The sequence below is a fragment of the Apus apus genome, chromosome 2 (assembly GCF_020740795.1).
Source record: "Apus apus isolate bApuApu2 chromosome 2, bApuApu2.pri.cur, whole genome shotgun sequence".
NCBI classification, from domain to species: Eukaryota; Metazoa; Chordata; class Aves; order Apodiformes; family Apodidae; genus Apus; species Apus apus.
In genome coordinates this window covers 53,777,121-53,799,229 of record NC_067283.1, presented here as the reverse complement: position 1 = coordinate 53,799,229, position 22,109 = coordinate 53,777,121, and the positions used below count along the sequence as shown (strand labels likewise).

Here is a 22,109-nt window from a genome sequence, read left to right as displayed (position 1 = left end):
AAAAGTACTTGTAAAATGACATCCGGGCTTGGTTTCTGTGTTACTTTTGTATTAAATATGCCGTACTACTGTATTTTTGTCACTGCCAGGTTGGGAAATTCACTCTGTAATGTGGTATCCAGCTGTGGTATTTTTGCTTCCTACATCACTATGAGTTTTAAGGCTCCTGCCTTCCACACTTGGCGTGACAAGGAATTGTGAGACAGCAAATGCTTCATGGCTGGTTGGGTTTCACAGTACCAATAGGAGTAAAGCTGCATTTCCACTGTAAAACAAAGGTGCGTCCAAAGCACGTGGAGAAAAAGTGTTCCGAGGAAAGGAGGTGCCTCTTTTGCACAGCAGTGGAAAATAGCTTCTGGTTTCAGATTCTTGGTACATTTAAATACAGTGAAGGCATGCCAGTGAGTGGCTGGGCTTTGTGTGGGTCACTTGCTCTGATGTCAGAGTACCTGCTGCTAGCACACGAGTGCAGCTTTTTAACAAACTTTGGAGCTAGGAGATAATTTCATACGGAAAGGCTGGACAGGCTTACCTTGCAGAAAGTCTTAGGAGGGCAAGAAACACACAAAAGCTGAATACGGAAGGGAAGGGAGAACAGCACAACAGGAAAAAAAATATCTTTATTTCCCAAATTTTATGAGCCTTCATGGATTTTGCGACAGGAAAGCTGGCGTCACGTTAGGAATGTGTGACTTTGATCTTTGTCCCACTCATACACTGGCATTTCCGAGCTGATCAGGGCAGTATTGGCTTAGATGTAAGATTATGTTTTGTTGGCCTGTTAGGTGATGACAACTATCTCCATTGATCATGGCATGTGTATGTTAAAGGGAAAAAAAAATACATTTCTTGTTTTATTATTCCTTGGTAAGCCAGCAGCATCAAAGGAACAGGCTGCCCTCATTGCTCTAACAGCTGCTGCCTGTGTCTGTGCTGTATATATGCTAAATTAATTGGAAAAACAGGGACAAAAAGGCATTTAGTTCGGGTCAACCAGTTGGACTACAGCAAATGCATGACAGGCTTAATCATTGTTTTTTGCCAAAGAGCAGGTTGGCAAGGGCAGGCTCTCCAGCCCCTTCACATGAAATTTGGACTTTTTCCAGTGCCTTTGGAGATGGGATGCTGTGAAAGAAGGGTCTCCATGCAGAGTCTGAAAGCAGTTATATTGACAGGGTGGGATGATGGGGAAGGGTTACAGCAGATTATTTATCTTTTCTCAGCTGTGAACACAGCTTTCAGGCTTGGTTCATTACAGCATCATATACATAGCCTGAGAAGGCACCACAGCTCTCCCTTTGCAAGAATGAGGTAGTTAATTAATATGGTCTTGTTAAAGGCATTGGTCTCTGATGCCATACTAAAAACAAATGTGCAGCAATCTTTCTTCCTTTGCTACCAAGTTTTCTGCATCTTTCATGGGAAGGGACATCAACAAAAAGGGACAAAAGCTGTCCAAAGGACCTAGCTGTCTTAATAGCTTACTAAGTTTGGGTTTTCTGAAATGTTTGCTGAATAAATGTGCAATCTTGCACATTCAGGAAGAGTAAGCTGGCAAATGAAGGAAGTGGGCACCAGTGTAGCTCTCAAAACTCTTTTCCCAATAACCACGTGGTTTTGAAGGTGTAAATGATTCAAACATCTCAGTATGTCTTCCATATTGCAGCAGGAATTAATATGTGGTATAGAGGCTGCATATTTCATACTAAACTGATTTTCTGCTGAACTCCTTGAGGAAACGGTATTGAGGGATGTAAAGATTAAACCAAATACAAACTTGTGTTAAAAATTGGTCAGATAAATGTTACCAATAAGAAGCACAGAGAATTTATTTCCTACCCTCTTCTTTCCAGGCAGTTGACTTTAGTGGAAGTTATTACATGTGCAGCCTACTTTTCATTCTTCAAGAAATGAGTATGTTACCTTTACAGTATTTACTTTATAGATAACCTGGCTGTTTTTTTGTTTTTCTTTCTTTTTTTCTTCCAGGCCTTCTGCCTTATCTAGTAGTCCGACATACTCAGAGCTTCCGTTCCTTAGAATTTCCCCACACCGAAATCCTGCTGCAACATCAGAATCTCCCTTCAGCACCCCTCACCCATACATTAACCCCTACATGGACTACATCAGGTCCCTGCACAACAGCCCGTCCCTCTCCATGATCTCAGCAGCCCGTGGACTCAGCCCAACAGACGGTGGGTTAAGACAGGCTTCCTGTTTTCTGTCATTGCAGCAACTTAAGTTATATTAATCTTGTCAACATTTTTCCCCCTTGTTCAAAGCAGCTTCAGCAGGTTTGTCAGACATATTCATTATGTCATAAATGTTTCAATACTTCATCAGCCGATCACGGCTCATTTGTACATCTCACAAATGTTGAAACTTCAGGGAGAACAAAAAAAAGAAAAGCCCTGCCTCATTCAAAATTTAAGCTGGAAGGGTGATGTATGTCTTGTGATATCTTTTGTTTGTGGTGCTGACCCATGGTGTGATTCTGATCTTCCAAGAAATCTACTGTATCTGCACTGAATTGAGCCAGATTTTTTTGTGAGTGGGTATCAGTGTATAGCCATGGAGTTCTGCAGGTGTGAAAGGCTTAGTAATTGAAATAGTATTTTTCAATTGTATAAAGCATGCACTGACTTGTTATATTTGGTCAGTAGTTCTTTTCAAGTTCTGTAGAATTATTTCAGTTTACCCTAGCCAGTGATATAGGTAGAATGAACGATGCTGATGTAGAAGTGGCTGAAGATCAGAACTGACCTCTTTACTGTAAATGGTGGGCAGTATGCTTGAGCTACTGATGATTTAGGACTTGATGTGACCGTGGTTATTACTTTCCAGGTCATTTGGGTAGAAGTGAGTTCCTGCAATTACTCTTTCCTTTACTCTAGCACATTTCCAATATATTTAAATGGGAATTTTGCAAAAGTGAGCAATTAATAGGGTTGCAGAAAGGCTTGGTCTTGTTAGGCGTGGGTTTTTCAATAATCAGTTAAGCAGTTTGACATTTTAAAATTGTAGCATTTGGTGAAGAGAGCTAGAATCTAACATACTGTGAAACAAATATGTAGTGGAGCTAATTGCACTGTTATTTTAACTATGAGAAAAATCTTCCCAGTGTATGCAGAAACTTACCATACAGTTAAACTGCTTTTAGCTGAATTTGAAAAATGAGTGGTGCACCTTATCCAAATGGATAACTAATTAATCCTCGCTTATAAGAGCATATACCTTTAGAGTTAATCCATTAGTTATGGGCACATATTCTTCTTATGAGAATAAATTTTAATGACCTATTGTCAGTCAAGGTATATGGCATGCACACAGGGCTTTCATAGCAGCACTTTGGATGTTGTATGAATGCTTGCTTTTTCTACCCTTTTTATTTTAGCCAAAGTATTAAAAAAAAATGTTTTGAAGGAACAATTTGAATGCTCAGAAGGACATGTTTTGACTCAGGGAGCTTTGGAGCTTTTTATATAGGAGAAACATGATAGAGCTATAACGTAATGGCCTAAATTGGGAGAATTCTTGCAATGTATATTTGGGCTCTTCAAAAGAGCTAATATTCAGAAGACTTTATGGTCTTTCCTTCAGCTCACGTTCCTGCAGAATTTCATTTATGCTTAAGCTACGCTCCAGTTAAACATACAAAGAAGGAGGTACTGAAACCACCTATCACACAACCATATGACATTAAGCTATGTATGTTCTTGGTCTCAGGTCCACAACACTGAACTCACCTGCATAGATGTAGGCATGTAGTGCTGTCTGACATATGCTGGGGTATCTGACCTGTCACCCAGCTGACACTCCAGAAGGGCAGTGATCTCCTAGAGGTGCATTGGGTGCCCACAGGCTTTCAGATGGCATGAGACACTCGGATGTGGACAACACAGTTGAGTGCACTCTGTCTTAGCAACACTCATCCCCTGAGCACTGACTGTATACACAACCTTAGCCTTTTGTAAGTGCAAGCTAAACTTACCAGCTTAAGTTTCTTTCTTCGGGTTTAAACAAATACATGTTACTTAACGTTTCCTCTAGGCTCACAGCTCATCCACAGGCCAACAGGCCAGGTCTTGTGCAGCACCTCATGAAAATGCAGTTACTTGATTTAGGCATTGAAGATTTTTCAGTCAAACAACATGTTTATGGAAAAGCTGGTAAAATTCTTCTCTGGAATCCATAGTTTGTTGAGTGATCAGTCAGGTGTACAATGAAATGCTTTTTTCAGGTGTAGGTTCCTGGGATCAGCTAGTCCAAGTCATACCTAGGCACTGCTAGAATGCAAATTAAAAAAACTGTGATATAAAGGGGTCCATGCACATAATATAACCTAATGGACACCATTTCTTAAGTCATGTAGTATTTGAACTATGAAAACTTGGAAGTTGTTATTGTTCCTCTGAAAGTCATAGCAAGATTTCTTTTGCTACCCTAATTGCTTTAGGCCAGTTAGATAATTAGGTCAGTGTACTATTGCGCTCAGACTGTCGACTTGCAGATCTGGGGATGGCCAGGACCCAAAACAATCTGGAACATAATAAAGAGCAGCTTCACATTCACTACAAGTCTTGCCAGCTGTAGTTACTAACTGCCACAGCAGCAATAATGGTAGAGTTGCCTTCTGTTGTGCCACTTCATCTTACCCAGCAGAATCAGTGGGCCGGGGTTGGCCAAGGATTCCTCTGAGGAACACAAAGTTTTTGGGGCAGGGGTAAGGATTGAGTTGTTGGTGTGTGTAGAGCAGAGTGCCCAAATGAAGCTCAGCAGTGCCCAAGATGCAGCAGCAAATGCCTACACTTGTGAAAAAAGCAGGGGCAAAGCTGAAGCTGCCCAGCAATAAATGAGAAAATTGAGGGCTATGGGCATTCCCAGTTACTCTTCATTTACCCTTCATGCAATACATCATTTAGTAGGCTAATTTTTTATGTTTGAAGAAGGTAGTAAGAAATGATCTTCAAAAAGTACCGAAGCATTTCTCAGCATATGGAACATTTAGTAATGCAATTATGTGCTCACTCTTTTTTCTGCAGCAGTTAATTTTAAAGTTTGCAGCCAATGTTATTATTATGTTAGTTAACCCAGACGCTTATGTCAGAAAGCTCAGGAAGTATTTTAAGTGTGTCTGGAAAGATATGATGGTTGCCTACTACTGTAAAACTTTTAAAATCAGTGATTCAGTGTGAGTTACTCCTCTTAAAACTTGGTCTGAGTATTTTTCTTGCCATTTCACAGAAATTAGTGGTGGCTGAAGTAGGTTATATTTAACTGATAAATCAATTTGTAATTTGGAAAAAATGCCAACAACCTTTAATTTATCTCAGCACATTTTTTATGCCATTCCTGCTCCTACTTGATGTACTTTTATTTTCCTGAAACTTTCCTGAATTTGGATATTTAACATCAAAAGCACATTCTTCCATTTTCTTTGGTAAAAATAAAAACAGATCATACTCTTCAGGAGTCTGTTGACGAATAAACTTTTCTCCAAGCTCCAATGCCCTGTTTCCTTCCATTTAGTGTAAATGTTGATTCTTTTCATCTAAGGTTTGCATTTAGGATCCATTCTCTAATGTAAACATAAATTATTCTTTTTAGTAACACTGTGTAAGTAACAATGTTCAGGTTAAGCTGGCAATTCAAAGAATTTCAGCTTAAAATTGTGTTTCCATTGAAGATTCAGTTGAAAGAAAAATCCCATTAAATAACACAAAAGAATATAAAAATAATTTGTTGAAATATTTAGGCAAACTCACCAGCATCTTCTGTTGAGCACAGTGTAAGGAAATTGTAACTACTGTAAAGAGAGGAGAGGAAGACCCCTCACCTCGGGTCACATAGCAAGTCAGAGTCAGGATCAAGGAGATTGATTCCAGCTTATTTTATGAGTACTTCTCAGCTCATAAAATGACCCTCTACTTTCAGGAGGCATCTGAAGCCTCCTGAAATGATAGGATATTAAAGTTATGTGGATTTTTGTGTCTGTCCAGAGCTGTGCGTTAGTTTGATGGCATGCTTGAAAACTGCAGGAAAATAGAAAGCTTGTGTATTGTTTTTACTGGAGAGAAAGGCTACTGTAAGTCATTATCAGAGGACTGTGTCACCCATAATCTCACTGATGGGATGTAGAACCTATCCAGTCTGTGGTTTTGACTCTTCAAACGTGCTCATGTGTCAAGTATACTTGTATATGAACTTTGAAGGATGAGATGGCCACATTCATTGACTTCAGTCTGTCCTCCAAAAAACTGTCTCTGTGTTGTTCATGGACAACTAGTATTTGTCCTGAAAACATACTTGGTCCTTGTTTACTCTGAAATTTATACACAAACTGCCACTGTGAGTAAAAATCTTTTGGTCTTCTAAGCAGAGACTCCAGAATTTGAATGCCTATGGAGGTTCAGCCCAGTTGTTACCTTAGAGACAGAGTCCTTTGGGCCAGGGGTGAGGTAAATGGGAATAAAGCTCTTGGAAGGCTTGCCTGCCTTTTTTATGTCACTAAATAAATCATACTAGTTTCCATTGCTGTCAGCCTGTCACTTTTTGAGTCACTTAATAATAAATACAAAAATATGAGATCACTGAGCTCGTTAATATTTTATGCCTACTGTTTTTTGAATGGTATTTGCAGTATCATGGGTTGAAATTATTGACTGGTGGTGGCATACTGCAGACATTGCATAACATTAAAAAATAAACAAGCTGTTTTAATAGCCGGAGAAACCAGCGATGTGGTAAAACTTTCCTTCTTGTTTATCTTACGTCATTAATGGTGCTTTTTATGTTGTGTTTTTAGCTCCACACGCTGGAGTCAGTCCAGCTGAATATTACCATCAGATGGCTTTGTTGGCAGGCCAGCGCAGCCCCTATGCAGACATCATTCCTTCAGCTGCCACTGCAGGAGCAGGTGCTCTTCACATGGAATATCTTCATGCCATGGACAGTAAGTGACGTTTTCTAGAGATACAGACAGTCCTCCAAAGGGAGGCAAGTGGCTTGTTCCTGATCTGTCCCAAAAGGTCTCCACACAGAGAAGTGGGAGTCAACGTAAGCCTCCTAAGGAGGCTGGTGGGCCAAAGCATTGATTTCCAAATGTACACAAGTTACGTCAAGTCTGAAAGTAAACTTTGAAAGTAAGCAGGGAGAGGGACAGAACTCTTGAAAACAGGTTATAAATTTTCTTTCTAGCAGGGCTTGAGTGTTTTGAAAATGTGCTTTTCTATTCACAATCAGTAACTCAATTTTATCGTTAGGGTGAATATTTCCCTTATGAGCTTTCTGTTAATAAAAAATTTACATCTGTTTTTCTGTTTGGAGGGCAGGCTCCCCTCCTTTTCAGAGTGGCAGTCATGCTTACAAGTTGTGTACCATAGATAGGCAGACTTTGAGGCGGCATCTGGAGTGAAGCAGTTTGCTGAATTCTCAAGGATCCTGACTTAGTTTTCCGTAATCTTAGGGACATTAGCATGACTTCTTTGCCCACTTCAGACCTCTAATCTGTCACTCTGGTGAAGGATGAAGAGAGAGCACCCCATTCCAAACTGCTCACTAGTGCTGCTTTTGATCAGCCGGAAAAGATTATGCAGAGCACTCCCCTCCAGTCATAAGATGCTTACACGCTTTTTGGAACATACTTGGTTCCTTCCAACAAGGGAAATAAAAGGTAGTGACAAGAGAAGGTGTTGACTGTTCACTCTTGGTAGTCCAGAGCAATACAATAGCATTAGACCACCTTGTTGTCCCACAGCTTCTAAATATCTTTTAGCATGCAGTTTCTTCTTCCCTGCTGTTGGCTGCATGCCATAGCTGCTGATCTCAAGGACTGTTGGAGTTGGGAGGTTCACTTCTGGAACGCATGGGAATATAGATAGCTACTCTTGCAGAACACATGCCTGGGAGTGTGAAGTAGTTGACTGACCAATAATTTTTGTAAGAATCAGGCAAGACAGATAGTTGTGGAACTTGGCAGGAAACTATTTTCATTCTCTTATGTTGATTGTGCAGGATTTTTTATTTCCGGTTCTGTTACCAGTCTCAGTTCTCTGGTAGCGTACATAGTGATTTTACCTTGAACCCATTTCAGAAGCATAATAAACCCACACAAGTAGTCTGGACTTCAACCAGAAATTCATGTGCAGGCTTCAGTACTTGAAGGCTTAAGAATGTGATACTTCCTGATTTGGACTTTGAGAGGAATAGGGAAAGACAAGGTATGCTGCAAATGCACTTGATGTATATTAATATCTTGCAGAATGGAAACTCTGCTATGCATGATTCAGGTAACGTGAATCTGTTGATATGTTCCTGTTGCACGGACGAAATCCCAGCTTGTGTGAATGGACATGACTTAATTGAAGTACAGGGATCATAGAAACATGGAATAGTTTGGGTTAGAAGGGACCTTTAAAGATCATGTAGTCCAATGACCCCTGCAATGAGCAGGGATATTTTATATTTTCAGTGGTTTTGGTTCTTGCTGGGCGAGAGTTTCTAAATGCACGTAGGCAGCAGTACCAAACCATGTATTTGGATGCAGAACTGATTGAGTGGGTCCGTTCAGTCTATAGGAAGATAGATACATATATGCAGACGTATACTTGAAAACTTAAGAAAACAAGAGGAGACGCTGCAGTACTAAAATAATGGCATTTGCACAAAGAACCTTCGTGTGTTAGTAGAGATTGTGTATGGTGTAATCTACATGGAATTACTACATAGAATGGTTATAACTTGCTTAGGGAAAATATGTTGACCTTTGCCCCTAGCTTCAGCTCATTTACAGAAGGTACCTAAACACTATAAGGGTATTTACTGTCACCAGCTTTAGCTAGGATATATTTGAAACGCGCTCTTTAATTTGTACTGTGTTTGTTTTTAAAAATCAAGATCATACATTTCAGATTCATTATAGCAGCAACTTTTCAATTAGGGATTATTTCTGAGTTAAAGACAAAAAATATGTAACACTATTATGCAAATGGGTTATTTTTAAACAGTAAATAGAGAATTAAAATAAGAGTGAATCCTAGTAAGGTCATTCAGCTCACCTTCTGTATTTGATGAGAATGTGTTTAGTCAGGCAATAGAAGCTTTTATCTAAATAGAGTATGAATTTACCCTTTTACTTCGTAAAAACTAATTAAAACTATCTTAACTTGCATGGGTAAACAGTAAATTAATTGTCATTAAGTAGGAATCTGAATGTCCTATCATTCATCATGCTAAAGAAAACCCTTTTCTTCTTTGTCAGAATTTTAGATTAGAAATGAGAACAAAACAATAAGCAGGAAGCTGATATTAAGACTTTATTTAAAAAAACACGCAAACAATAAGAAGGCCCATGTTTGCATTCAATAACGAAGTACAGTGATCAGTGCAAAGCAATGCCATTTGTTTGGATCTTTCTTCTTAAAGGTTTGTGTGTTGATCCTAAAAGTACTGTTTTGCCTTTGCCCTGTCTTGTCAAAGGAAACCAAAGAGAGATTGGTAGTTCCCTCATTATCTGCTATCAAATTCTCAGCAAGTTGACTCAACTCACTCGAAGGCGGCTGCTCATTTATTCCACACAACAACCAAATAGATACAAGGAAGACATTGTTCTTCTTTTGTGAAGCAAGTCTGTCTCCTAATTGTGTGTTTACACACCATCTAGCACAGTAATTTGGCATCTCTACCCTCTCCGGTAGCACAAGTAATAATTCCAACACCAGCATGCACTGAGCATAAAAGGACATCACATACAGTTTGTGCTGTTAGGGGCCTTTTGTTTTGCTCTGTGGTGCTGGAAAACTGTTTTCAAAATGGAGATGATAGGAGTGGGAGAAGCTGTAATCAGAAAGTTAAATCTTGCCTAAAGATAAGTAGACTTCTTGAAGCTCTGAACTTCATTGTCCATGAAATATCTAAAACATTGTGGAAAAATAAGGCCAAGATTGTGTATGCTGGATTGTCATTTTTCCTCATCCTGTTCTGTGTGGCATGAAAAGTGAATCAGAATTTTTTTTTTTTTTTTCTGCTGTAAAGCTTTTCTACCATTTTGGTGGCCAGAATCCCAGACCAAGTCTTCCCATTTTTTTGCTTGATGTAAAATGGTCAGATGTGCTGCCTTTAAATATAACATCAAAGTTACTAGGAGAGGAGTAGATTTGGAAGGTATTGACAGTCCTACAGTAGCAACAACTGAAATTCCTTGTTATGGCTGTAAACATACTGTATGCCACATACAGTACGTACTGTACTTAAAAGACAGTATGTACTGTCTCTTAAGCACTTAATTCCAAATTTCACAGCCTTTTGGATTTAATACCTGCGTTTTTCACTTGGGGACTGTGTTTTACTCTGCTTTCAAATGGTGTTCAGTGGAAGGCAAGCATGTTACCTGAGGTTTCTGGATTCACCCTGAGTGTATTAATATCCTCAATCAGATTAACTTTTGCGTAATCTCACTGAGAATGGGAGTTTTTTCTTTTTCAAAGGTATTCAGCATTGTCCTACCCCTTTTGCCATTAGAGACATGGACAGCAACCCAAATGGTGTAAAGACTTTTGCCAGCCTGAAGAGTTAAGACAATGTGAGAAGCTTTGGACTGGGTTTGTTTTCTCGTTTTCAGGTGTGGTTAGAGAGTGAAGCTAGAGTAGGAAAGCGATTCCTTTTCCTCTCATACTGATGACAGATTCACCATTTTGAAAACCAAGACAAAATTTATGACAAACTTTCATGAAGTGAAAATAAAAGTTTACACATCTGTGAGCAGAAACCAGAAGGAAAAGACAAAAAGAAAAAAAGTTTTAATGTAAAAAAAAAAATAAAACTTCCTCTGTTCACAGCCTTCAAAAAAAACTAGTGGCTCAGACAGGTTCAAAGAAGTTTGATTTAAAAGGATGGAATAAATGATACATGTCTGAAGATTGCCTTATAAATGATTAAGCAAGGCTAAAAACTTCAACCCAGAAATCAAATTCATGGGCAAATTTGCTGGATGGCATATTCCATTTTTTGAAATTTATGATGGAGATAGATATCTGTTATTTCAGAACTGATCTGCACCCCAGGATTAAGATCTTTTCTTCTGACACCTGCTGGATTTTTTGTCAGTACACTCAAGTCTCGACTATCAACTACTGACTTTTTGTTACTACAATGTCTACTCCAAAAAGGTTAAATTCCTAAACAAATCTTCACTGTCAACTTCCGTTTGCATGCTTTACCAAAGCTGATGGTGTTTTTTTTCAGCACTTGCACAAAAGTAAATGGATTTTTAGTGAATCACTGTGCCTGCATTTTTTGGTTTTACAGCATTATCAAAGTAGGGGATATAATGCTTTGATGGAGAATACTGTGAGCAGGTGAACATCTCAAATAGCTAAATAAATATTGAAGTGTTTGCTTTTAAAATAAATTCCTGGGCAAGGCTGGAAAGTTTGGTTTAGTATTCAGAGACACTGACAAATTGTGACATATTCCTCTTTATTGTAACACACCAAGTAAGGCTGATGCTATGCTAAATGAATGGCTTAGCAGCATAACAAGTGGTCAGCTCATGCTGAAGACTTTTTAGGCATGTGGACCTAATTAAACTATGAGATCTGAAAAAACAGTAATTCCATTTGATTCTATGTTCAGTTTTGAAAGTCCTGGCCTCCCTTGAAGTGAATCCCCCTCTCCTGTGGTCAGACCTTGCCCGGCCTCAGCTGTGGGCTCCCGCTGTGAAGCAGACGTATTCCCTTTTTGAAGGAGACTCTTGGCCCTTAGGAAGTTCTTCCCATCCTAGGTAGATGGAGGAGACTGCTGACTTCCCAGACTTAGGCTGGGCCTGAAACAAATGCTACCTGAAGGAGAAGAGGAAGCCTGAGACTGCTGCGTGGTGTTGCTGAAGCCCAGGCTCTGTCCCTCGCAGTGGGAAGCAGCGTCTTGCTCCATCACTGGACAGGGTTGCCCTGGCAGCAGCTGTAAGGCAAGGGGGAGGTTTAATGAGTGCTGGGGGAAGAGGGGCCTCTTGCAAGAGCTGTTGTATGACTTAGGCAAGGGGTAGAGGAGACTGGTTCATTCCAGAAAAGGCGAGGAGGAGGAGGAGGAAGGAAGTCATTGCAGTTTTTGAGAATCTGCAGGGCACCACTGGGAATATAAGTTGCCCTCCTATGTGATCTGTGAAGGTGACCATGCTGCTATCCAAGCTCATAAGGACTTCAAACAGTTGTCGGTAATGCTTGGTCAATCCTCTCTGAGATGTGGGCTGGAGTACTGACAAGTCTACTTGTGCTGTTGTGGCACAGAAAATAAACTGTGTCTGATCACAGAAGCAGAAAAACACGACTGTTGTCTCCTGCTTTTATTGCCCAGTCTAGCTTCAGAGGAGAGAAGAACAGGTGCTATTATCCTTAACTGCTCCACTTTTTTGATCAAACCTAAGCACCCCCTCTCTAGTTAGCGTTGCTAGCCATCAGTCCATGTTTAGCAGGCTTGTAATGAATTTCTTAAATACGTGGCAGTTCCTCTGTAGCTGTGCAAATTCAAAACTGGACTTCAGATCCATAGGAAGTAATTTTTCAAAAGTGTTTCTCCTGGAAATCACATTTGAAACTGTTCATATATGGCCACATGTAAGTGGCTCTCAGTTGTAAGCACAGAAATTTAACTAGGTCTTTCTTATCAAAACCGATGGAGCCTCTGAGTATCTCTGCTGCCTTCTTGCTGGCACGGTGAGGTCTGTGCCCATCATTTTGAGGAAAAGAGAGGGTTCAAAATGGTGTTTACATGACTGCAAACTGTTGCTGTCATATACATCACACCACTAAGATAGCTGGTAGCAGTGGAGCAGTGCTTGGGTAACATCTCCTTTTGCTGGTCAGCTGATCTCTGGCAGATCTTGTCCCTCTCACTTGCTTTTTAACCAGAAACACCTGTACTTAGCTATCCCTGTGTAAAACCGTGATAACAGAGTTTATTCACCTTTAAAGCACTTGAATTGTAACCTTGACTCAGGCAAATTACGTTACCACTACTGACTTCAGAAGTGTTGTTCTCATTCATGCTGGCTGAACAGTCAGCAGAGAAGAGCTGTGGGTGAAAGATTTAAGTGCTAAGTATTACTGGTTTTACCATGACATGTATCTTTTATTTCCTGGTTAAGTATGTTGCAGTTTATTAAAGCTGCTGATCACTGTTGGTTTTTTATTTTAGCACAATTAAAAGATTGCTGCCTTTGAAAGGCACAAAGCATAGCACTAATAAAATACCCAGTAGACACAGTACAATAGCAAGCTCATAAAAAGGAGATTAAAAAGATTACATAAAATAATGTGTAATAGTTTATAGGAAGAAATAAATGGCTATGCCTAAGTTTTAAATGATGAATCAAGAGCATGAATATTCATTGAAAGACTGAAGCAGTACGGACTAAGGCCTGTTGTGAAGACAGAGCATGAAGGAAAAAGACCTATTAGCTAGATGTCAAAGAGAACTGACACCCATGTTGGCTAGTTGAGGCAAATCTACACAGGTTAGGAGAAGGACTATAGATCCAATCACACAGTCACAGCAGCAATAAAATGGCAGCTTTTAATACCAGATGAAAATCTTGGATGGTATGCACAGAAAGGAGGGCAACCCCCTCAGGTGTGCAAGGAGAACATAATGGCAGATTCTAATCCAGCTCCCTGTCCTTGAGGTGAGGCCAATTTGAGTCAGTTGGGCTCTTCTCCTTGTTAATGTTAGACACATAAGCTTAAATACCCTGCTGAAGAATGGTCCTGGACACCAAGATGTGAGCAAGAATTATGAAGGCAGACCTATAATGGAGTCTTGTGGCCAGCTGTGAATTATTAGCAAGTTACAGAGAATGTCAGGGACTCTGAGAGAAGTAGCTGTAAAGTAGGCATCAAACCTGAGACCTGTGTGACCCTGGCTGTCAGGACTGTTAGGACTCAGTACTTTACTACAGGTTAAAGGGATTAAAAAGGTAGACGTGGCAGTACTGTTAAAGGAAATAGTTCAGTATGTAGTGGGGAAGCTAATTCTCTCCTTCATGGTCTCAACTGAGAGAAAAAAAATAATTAAATAAAGGGAAGAAATTTAAGGCAATATATCTTCTGTCAGGACTGCAGAGAGTTGAGATGACATGGTAAAATAGACCAGAAGAGGTGGGATTTACAGAGCAGCACAGAAAATGTGGGAATGTAACGTATTTATTTAAATGGCATCTGTATGGTTGCCTTCTCTTTGGTGACTTGAAAAGCTTAATCTCTAGTTTAAAAAAAAATGGGAATCGTAGGCCCCTGTCCCCCTCAACACAAAAATATCATGGGATCCTGTACAAATTCAAATAAAGGCTACTGCTTTTTAGTCTAATGCTGTGAGTGCTAATGTGACTTCTGCTGAAAGAGCTGGCTTTCATCATGTTTTTTCAGTCCCAATTTTTAGTTTTGCATAAAGTACCGACCAGGCAGAATTACAGTCAGCAAAGGAAAAGCTGCCTCTTCATTTCTACACTGTATTTTACAAGTTTAGCTTTGGCCATATGGATTATAGGATTATAGCGATGAGGGTTTCCTAGTAGCCTGGATCTGAATCACTGTCTCATTGCTCATGGTTGAATTAATGATGTGAATGTCTAAGAAGCCATCAGATTCATAAATCACCAGAAATGAGAGGGATAACTCATAAAAGTCTTTTCCTTTTGTTTAGCAATTTATCATTTTGCTTGCACATTAATAAACAGAGCTCCCCTGAGGTAAGCCACAGGAAGATAGATTTTTCTTCCTAATTTTCCTCAATTGTAGCCAGTAGATCACAAGTGGAGAGAATGGGCTTGTCACAGCATGTTGGTGTCTTGCGACTCCCTCTACCCGTCACTGATAAATAAACGCGATTAAGTACCCTGGTGGATAATTATTTGTGTTTACATAACAGGCGCCAGGTTTCCGAGTCCGAGATTGTCAGCTAGACCAAGCCGAAAGCGTACGTTGTCCATCTCCCCCTTATCTGATCACAGCTTTGACCTTCAGACCATGATACGGACATCTCCAAATTCCTTGGTCACAATTCTCAATAATTCTCGTAGCAGTTCCTCAGCCAGTGGTTCTTATGGCCACTTATCTGCAAGTGCAATAAGGTAAGAATAGCATTTTCTACCTGAATTGTTTATTCTCGTTTGTGTCTTACCCACACCCCCCAATGTGTTTTTTTAAGAAACTGTTTTGTTTTGTGAATATGTGTATCTTGCAGTTTCTATAATGTACGTTCACTGGAGCTTCAAGTACAAAATCTTTTTTCTTGCTCAGAAGGGTAACCGCAAGGGACTTTTTGACATGTTGTCTGGTGCATCTGACCAGCAACATTGTGTGAATGTTCGCTCAGGAATCTGTTTTCAGAGAAGAAACTCTAGGATAGGTTTGTGAATTCTAAGTCACTTGTGTTCTTCCGGCCATCAATACAATGGACAGTGAAACCTTTCTACACTACAGTCATCAGAGTAAAGCACAGACATGTGGTACCATTCAGCTAAAATGTTTTGACTAGAACTTTTTTGTATTTGTCTCCAGATTGTTTTCTTTTCATAGCTTAGTTTATATATTGAAAGATTAGGCTTCCAGTGGTGAAATTACCTTTTTTTTTGTGCCAAGGAAGTACTGTCACCAGCTTCTTCACTTGAGTATGCAAGAAAACAGCCAAAAATTGTTGTTCTGCAGGCAGAAGAGCAGGGTATCAAGGGAAGAGGTGGGCAGAAGTTGTACAGCAAAGGGAAGCAAACAGGGCAAAGGGAGAGGCAACAAAAGCAGGAGTGTCAAAAAATGGAGTGGAAGAAAATTAAGAGAAGCAGCAGAAAAATGGACATGCAACTGCAAAACATTCTTGTATTTGTTGCATTGCTATATGTTAACTGAGAAGAGCTCCTTCGGTATTAAAAAAAACCTGCCACACACAAAAAAACACCTCTCCAAAGCCTCAGAATATACTTGGTTTGCATTTATGGGACTCAAACAGAAAGTGCTGCTGATCTCTGAATTAAAAGCAGCCTCCACCTTCAATTTGCAATGAGGCAAAGGGGCAATGGAACAAGTCCCCAGAGCAGTTTATTGAGATTCAAAAGACCCATTTTTGGCAAGGCTCAAACATGGTTCTCCATCAAAACTGACACACTTACAAATTCAAAACTGGCTATGGGTATTTGCACTTTTGTGGAAGACAGAGCACGTAACTGTTGTGTTAGGAACCATGAGCCTGCCAAACTTTGAAAGTGACAACACTGTAAATATTTGGTATTAACGTAAGTGCTGGTGGGTTTTTTTAAGCACTTCTTTTAAATAGTCATGCTTCATAGCTCTGATATACTTGAATAGCTGCATAGTATTCCACAGGTATGATATCATAGCTCTGCAATACAACCCTGCAATCTGTGTAACCACAGTCCCAATTATGAAGTTCCATAATGTGGAATATGATTTATGTCAATAGCTGGCAGCAGTTTGGGACCACATCTGTTAAATACGTGTGCTATGTGGAGGTGTACTATCCCTCCTGTCATTAAGATGGGATGGCACTTCAATTACTAACCTACTTTTCCATCACTTGTAACTTTGGTAAAGCAAATAGTTCAAGGAAGTTGGCATAGTCTCTACAGTGGAGTAAGTCTTTCCCCCTTTTACTATTTACATTCTTTCCTGTGGAAAGGAGGGAAGGGAAGAGAGCTAACTCTTTTTCCAACTTTGTAACTCACCTCTGTTGATGCCTTTTAACTTTTCCCATGTGCATCTGTCTATAAAAAAGTTACACCAAAGTAAACAGTGACGTAGGGTATTAAACCCAAGCCACACTTCATTGCTTTAATAAATTCCAAGACTAAATAGCACTAAGACTATCTGTAAAAATTTATTGCAACTCACTATCTGATAAATGATGCATTCAGCCCAAGAACTGCTGTACTGAAGCAAACTTTAGGTTCATCCCATTTAATATCCTGCACTGACTGCAACAGTGATCAGAGCGTACGAAAAACTTTTCCTAGTGTAAAATCCCAGCTTCTGGAAACTTGCAGGTCATAGGAGTTGCTGAAAGAAAATGGTACAGTTCAGGCCACTAGATGGAATTCTACACAGGAAGGATTTGTATTTTAGCCAACATCAGTAGCATTAACATTACACAATCATACTTTTAGATCTTGTTTCTAATCACTGTTAACTTAGCCCAGATAGTTTACTCTTGGCAGCATTTTTCATGGCAGATACCTATCTAATGCTGAGTATTTCTAAAAGGCATCAGGAAAGTTACTTATCACTGAGAAGCTCAAGCTTGCCATGGATGTTGCTTAGATGCTATAGTTACCATCTTTGCTGTTCTTGAGAAATTGTCCCATTCAGCCCTTAAGAGGTTTCTATTAGCATGTGTTAAACAGATTAAGCATTCAGCAAATTCCTGTCCAGGGCCCACAGAGATGGAGGAGGACCTTTACCTGCAGCTGCAGCTCTGGTTAATCTGGTACCTCTTTAGGAAGCTTGTGGAGGCCAAGATGTCTGCCTATCCATAACAGCCTTTGCTGAATGTGAAAAAGAAAGCCATCTTCAGAGGCAACAGGAGTCAGGCCAGGAACTGTCCAGGTTAAGCAGTCTGGGACAAAATGCTTTTATGTAACACAACAAAGGTGGTGAAGAGTCTAGAGCACAAGTCTTAACAAGGAGTGGCTGAAGAAACCGGGGTTGTTTAGCCTGGAGAAGAGGAGGCTGAGGGGAGACCATATTGCTCCCTTCAACTACCTGAAAGGAGGTTGTAGAGGGGTGGAGGTTGGTCTCTTCCCCTAAGTAATTGGCAATAGGACAAGAAGGAAGGGCCTCAAGTTGTGCCAGGGAGGGTTTAGATTGGATATTAGGAAAAATTTCATAGCTGAAAGGGTTGTCAGGCACTGGAACAGGCTGCCCAGGGAAGTGGTTGAGTAACCATCCCTGGAGGTATTTAAAAGATATGTAGGTGTGGCACTTGGGAACATGATTTCGTGGTAGACTTCTCAGTCTTGGCATTATGGTTGGACTCGGTGATCTTAAAGGTCTTTCCCAACCTAAATGATTCTATGATTCTCTAGGATTTTTCTAGAAGAGAGAAAAAGTTGCAAAATAAGGCATGCAGAAACTGATCATTAAGGAGAATGAAGGTACTGCCCCCTTGTGATGGTGCTTTGATACCATCTTTAATTTCAGGGTTGTACGGTATTTTTTTACAGGGCCCTTGTCTGCTTCAGTGCACAGGTTGAACATCCTCTTGATCAGCCAGACCCACAGGACCCTGCCTTGTCTGTCCCAGGCAGCTATAAGAGAGAAAGGAGCCTCTTACCTGCTGGTTTCCTGCCTGGAGGGAGGACCCTGTGCTTGCAACACAGTCCCAGCCTGATGCTGGGCAGACTCAACTAGTCAGAAGTGGCCACCAGGCTCATCCAGTTTCTCTTCTGGAGGCCCAGCCTAACACTCAGTTCTGCAGAGAAGCCAAACTGCTCACAGCTGTGGCTTGAAGCTACTAACAGCTTTTCTGAACATTTCACGTGCTGCGTCACGTTAACTAATGCAGAAGTTCAGGTCTCCAAGTCTGAAACTGGGCAACCACAATGAGTGGCACTTTTTACCTTAGTCTTTATTTACTTCACATGCCTGTGCAAAACAAGAGTCCTTCCCCTTTACCTCAGAGGGAGGTTGAAAGCATTAATGTTTTGTGAAGCACTTAGAATTTAGTGATGAGCGCAACAGAGAAGCTCAGGAGGGTATCAGTAATTTTGTATTCACCAAAGGTTTAAATACAATGGAAGAAAGGTCCATGGGCAGTACTCTGGGCGAGGAGAAGAAAAACAGCAGAGTGTCTCTCACTGAAGACTATTGTGCATCTTGCACACTGAATGAGGTGTGAGGGGGAAAAGGGATGAGTGGTCATATAATTAGAGGCAGATGAATGAGCACATGAGGGTATGGGCAGGTTTAGTTCTGGCATTTTGCAAGCTCAGTGCACTCTTAACTTACTTTTGCAGAGGTTCTACTTGTGTTAAGAAGGTGTCTTCAGGACCTGACTGGTCTTTGCATTGGCTAAAAAAAGCACATCCTAAAGCGAAAGGACCCTCTAGGTGAGAGCACTGTGGGATGTTGAGGATGAAATAAAATTAAAAGAGCCACATTTTGGGCTATGTGTTTTACAGAGTTGAGCATAGAAGAACTCTGTTCCTGGACATGGGTACTACTGGAGTTTGAATAACAAATAATAGTTTAGCACGGTCCAGATAGGGCTTGACTTGGCGGGCACTTTGTCATTGTCAGCTGGCAGCATAATGCTGTATCCTGACTACTGGTTGAGTACTTGAAAAAAAGATGTTGCTCCTGCTGACAGCTAATAGTGGATCTCCTTTAGCACACCAGGTAGAGCTTCTGCTTTGTACATTTACAAACACCTGGTTTAGGTCTCAGCTGGGAGAGATTATGCAGAAAAGAGGCATATGAAATAGCATCAAATGAGGATAATCCTTCATTTGACATTTACTCCTTTGGTTACCTGCCTCAGTTCTGCAGTGCAGCACCCCTGCTATTAATCTTTTGTCAGGATGTACTTAATGTTATGTCTTCTACCTGTGACAATTTATTAGACTTTACACTTCACTAGCACTTCTTTCTGAGAGGCAGTACGGCTTAGAGTGAGTATATAGGGGGTAAACACTTGCCATGATACTAAGAGTACTGATTCAAAACCTTTACAAAAGATGAGCTGGTCTTCAGGAAATACAAGAGGTTGGGACTTCATGTTCTATAGGATCTGAAATTCAGAACCTCTGTAATTTTTTAGTCTCTTAGCAGCCCTACAATACCCAATGTACAAAATCAGTTTTCAGATAATGAGCCAAATTCCCTGTCAGCTACAAAATGTTTAAATCAGGAGTAGTTCCACCTACTGTAAGAGACTTTATTTGGGTCTAGGCAGATATTACTGCAAATACACCTTAGTCATCTCATACTGTGTTAAAATTCAGTTTTATGTGAGCATGGGAGCCGTTTGGGATCTTCTTCGAGGTTTGAAAGAAACCTTGCTTGAAAAAAGCACAGCATCACTTCCCCCCCCCCCCCCCCCCCCCCCCCCCCCCGCCAAGCTCTGCCCCCGCCTCACTGATGTCATCAGAATAGGAAGGAGCAATTAACATCGTGTGGTTAATTACAGCCAGATCCTGGTTGTTCTTGTTCACATCAGTTTGCTCTGGGCTGATACGAAGCTGAACGTCAGGGAGTGGTGATGAGGATACTTTCACAAAGAGTGCTAGAAAAAGATAGCCAGGTTTGTAGGGTGAGCTTAGGCAGCAGTGGATTAATATCAGCGAGGAAGACAAGTCTGTTTTTCAGCAAGCAGATATTGGTTTCTCAATGATTTCCTCATCTCATGTAAGCTCCTTGTACAGAGCATTTGTTGTATTAGTCAGAACCCTCCTCTGAGCTGCTTTACATCTAGAGACAAGTGATCATGTATTAATTTCTTCAGTTGCCTTTGGCAAACATGGAGAGAAAAGCAAAGAGAAAAACAGTGAAGATACACAAATGAAAATCTGAAGTTATCACAGAAAAAAATGAAATGATCTCCTAACTATGCACTGTATAAAAAAAGAAAAGTAACCTTTTAGTGAGTTTAAATTATCCATTTTTTTTTATTTAACGCAACGTCTCATAAGACAGAGAGCCCTCATGTTCTCTGTCTTCCTTCTTTGTTAAATATTTTATATATTATGTCTCCTCTTCCTCATCTTCTGAGGCAGATGGTTGTTTTTCAGTCTGCTCTTTAGAGAGTTCTTGCATTATTGTTTCTGCTGATACCGTCTGAAAGAGTCTCCCTTCACTATGTGCAATAATATTCCCGAAGAGGACCAGCAATTCAAATGCACCATGATTTTCTGTGTTCTGTTTCCCATGCCATTTGTCTTAACATGTTTTTGCCACAGCTTCACGTTGATCAGATCTCTACTCCTCCATTGAATTCTGCATTGAGACAAGCAAGTGCTTCTCGTGAGTTGGTGCAGCTAATTTAGAACCAGTGTCTGAGTAGTTCAGACTCCCCTTCAGTATTGATATACATGTTGCTATCAGTATTGCTGATGCATCTAGCATACTTGGCTGTAAATATAACCTCTTACTTCTTCACCATGCTGCTTAAAATAATTTTGTCAAGTATGCAGATTTCATTTTTTCCTTGATTGACTCCATGCCCAGATTGCTGACAATTGCACTAAAAAACAGAGAACCCCATCTGAGGATTTGTACCTAACTTTTACTAAAAACCAACTGCTTAATTCTTACCTTCAATTCCTTTTTTAGACTGTTGAAAGTTTGTATATTTATGCAATTAAATCTGTGTAAAAGGACACAGGGAAATGCTGCTTAACGAAATTACTCTGAAAAAGTACAGGCAGAACACAACATATTCAGCAATGTTTTGCAAGAAGCTCCTTAAGATGTGCAGGATAAAAAAATGTGTTATGTGAGCATTACAGGTATTTTGCTGTTTTATTATCAGTCTTACTGGGATCTGCCCAAGTGACATACAAAGCTGACTTTGAGTAAAAGCTTTTTTGCTTTAAAAGATCTCAACTTAAATTTTGTTGTAAATGAAGGCTTAGTTATAGGTCAGACTGAGTCAAATTTAGGCCAGGTGTAACCCGGCTGAAACAGATCCTATTATAACTAGACATATCACAGATGTGCAGCACAGGGCTTTATTCTGCATGTCTTGTACTGTGTATGGTTAATCTAAAGAAGGTAATACAGTGCTCTGTCATGCCATCACAGCTTCATTTTATACCCTCTTTCAAGAAGTGTGAATGCCAGAGGAGTGCTACAAAGTGAATAAAAATGAAATTCCTCAGTGTTACCGAAAGCTGCATCTAGTTCAGGTTCTGTTGAAATGTAATTCTGAAGCTAGCCTCTTACAGAAAGTGCCTACAGATTATAGGATGGTGACATTCGGGGAGATGGTTGTGGAGAACACCTGCACCTTGTATTAGAAAGAGGTGGATGTTTTTCATTACAAATACCCACGAATGGCAAGAATTCCTCCTTCAGAAAGTGTATAATGTAAGACCTCAAACAACGTAAAGAGTACAG

At 40.2% G+C, this 22,109-nt stretch overlaps 1 protein-coding gene across 4 annotated transcripts in view; it reads left to right on the top strand.

The window, feature by feature from the left end:
- Positions 1 to 22,109, top strand: part of GLI3 (GLI family zinc finger 3) — a 194,458-nt gene that overhangs the window by 122,833 nt on the left and 49,516 nt on the right. For all 4 annotated transcript variants that reach the window (XM_051612216.1, XM_051612215.1, XM_051612218.1 and 1 more), the window contains 3 exons: positions 1,990 to 2,195; positions 6,806 to 6,952; positions 14,917 to 15,118. In XM_051612216.1, coding sequence (XP_051468176.1) covers positions 1,990 to 2,195; positions 6,806 to 6,952; positions 14,917 to 15,118 — 555 coding nt within the window. The remainder of the gene's footprint in view (positions 1 to 1,989; positions 2,196 to 6,805; positions 6,953 to 14,916; positions 15,119 to 22,109) is intronic.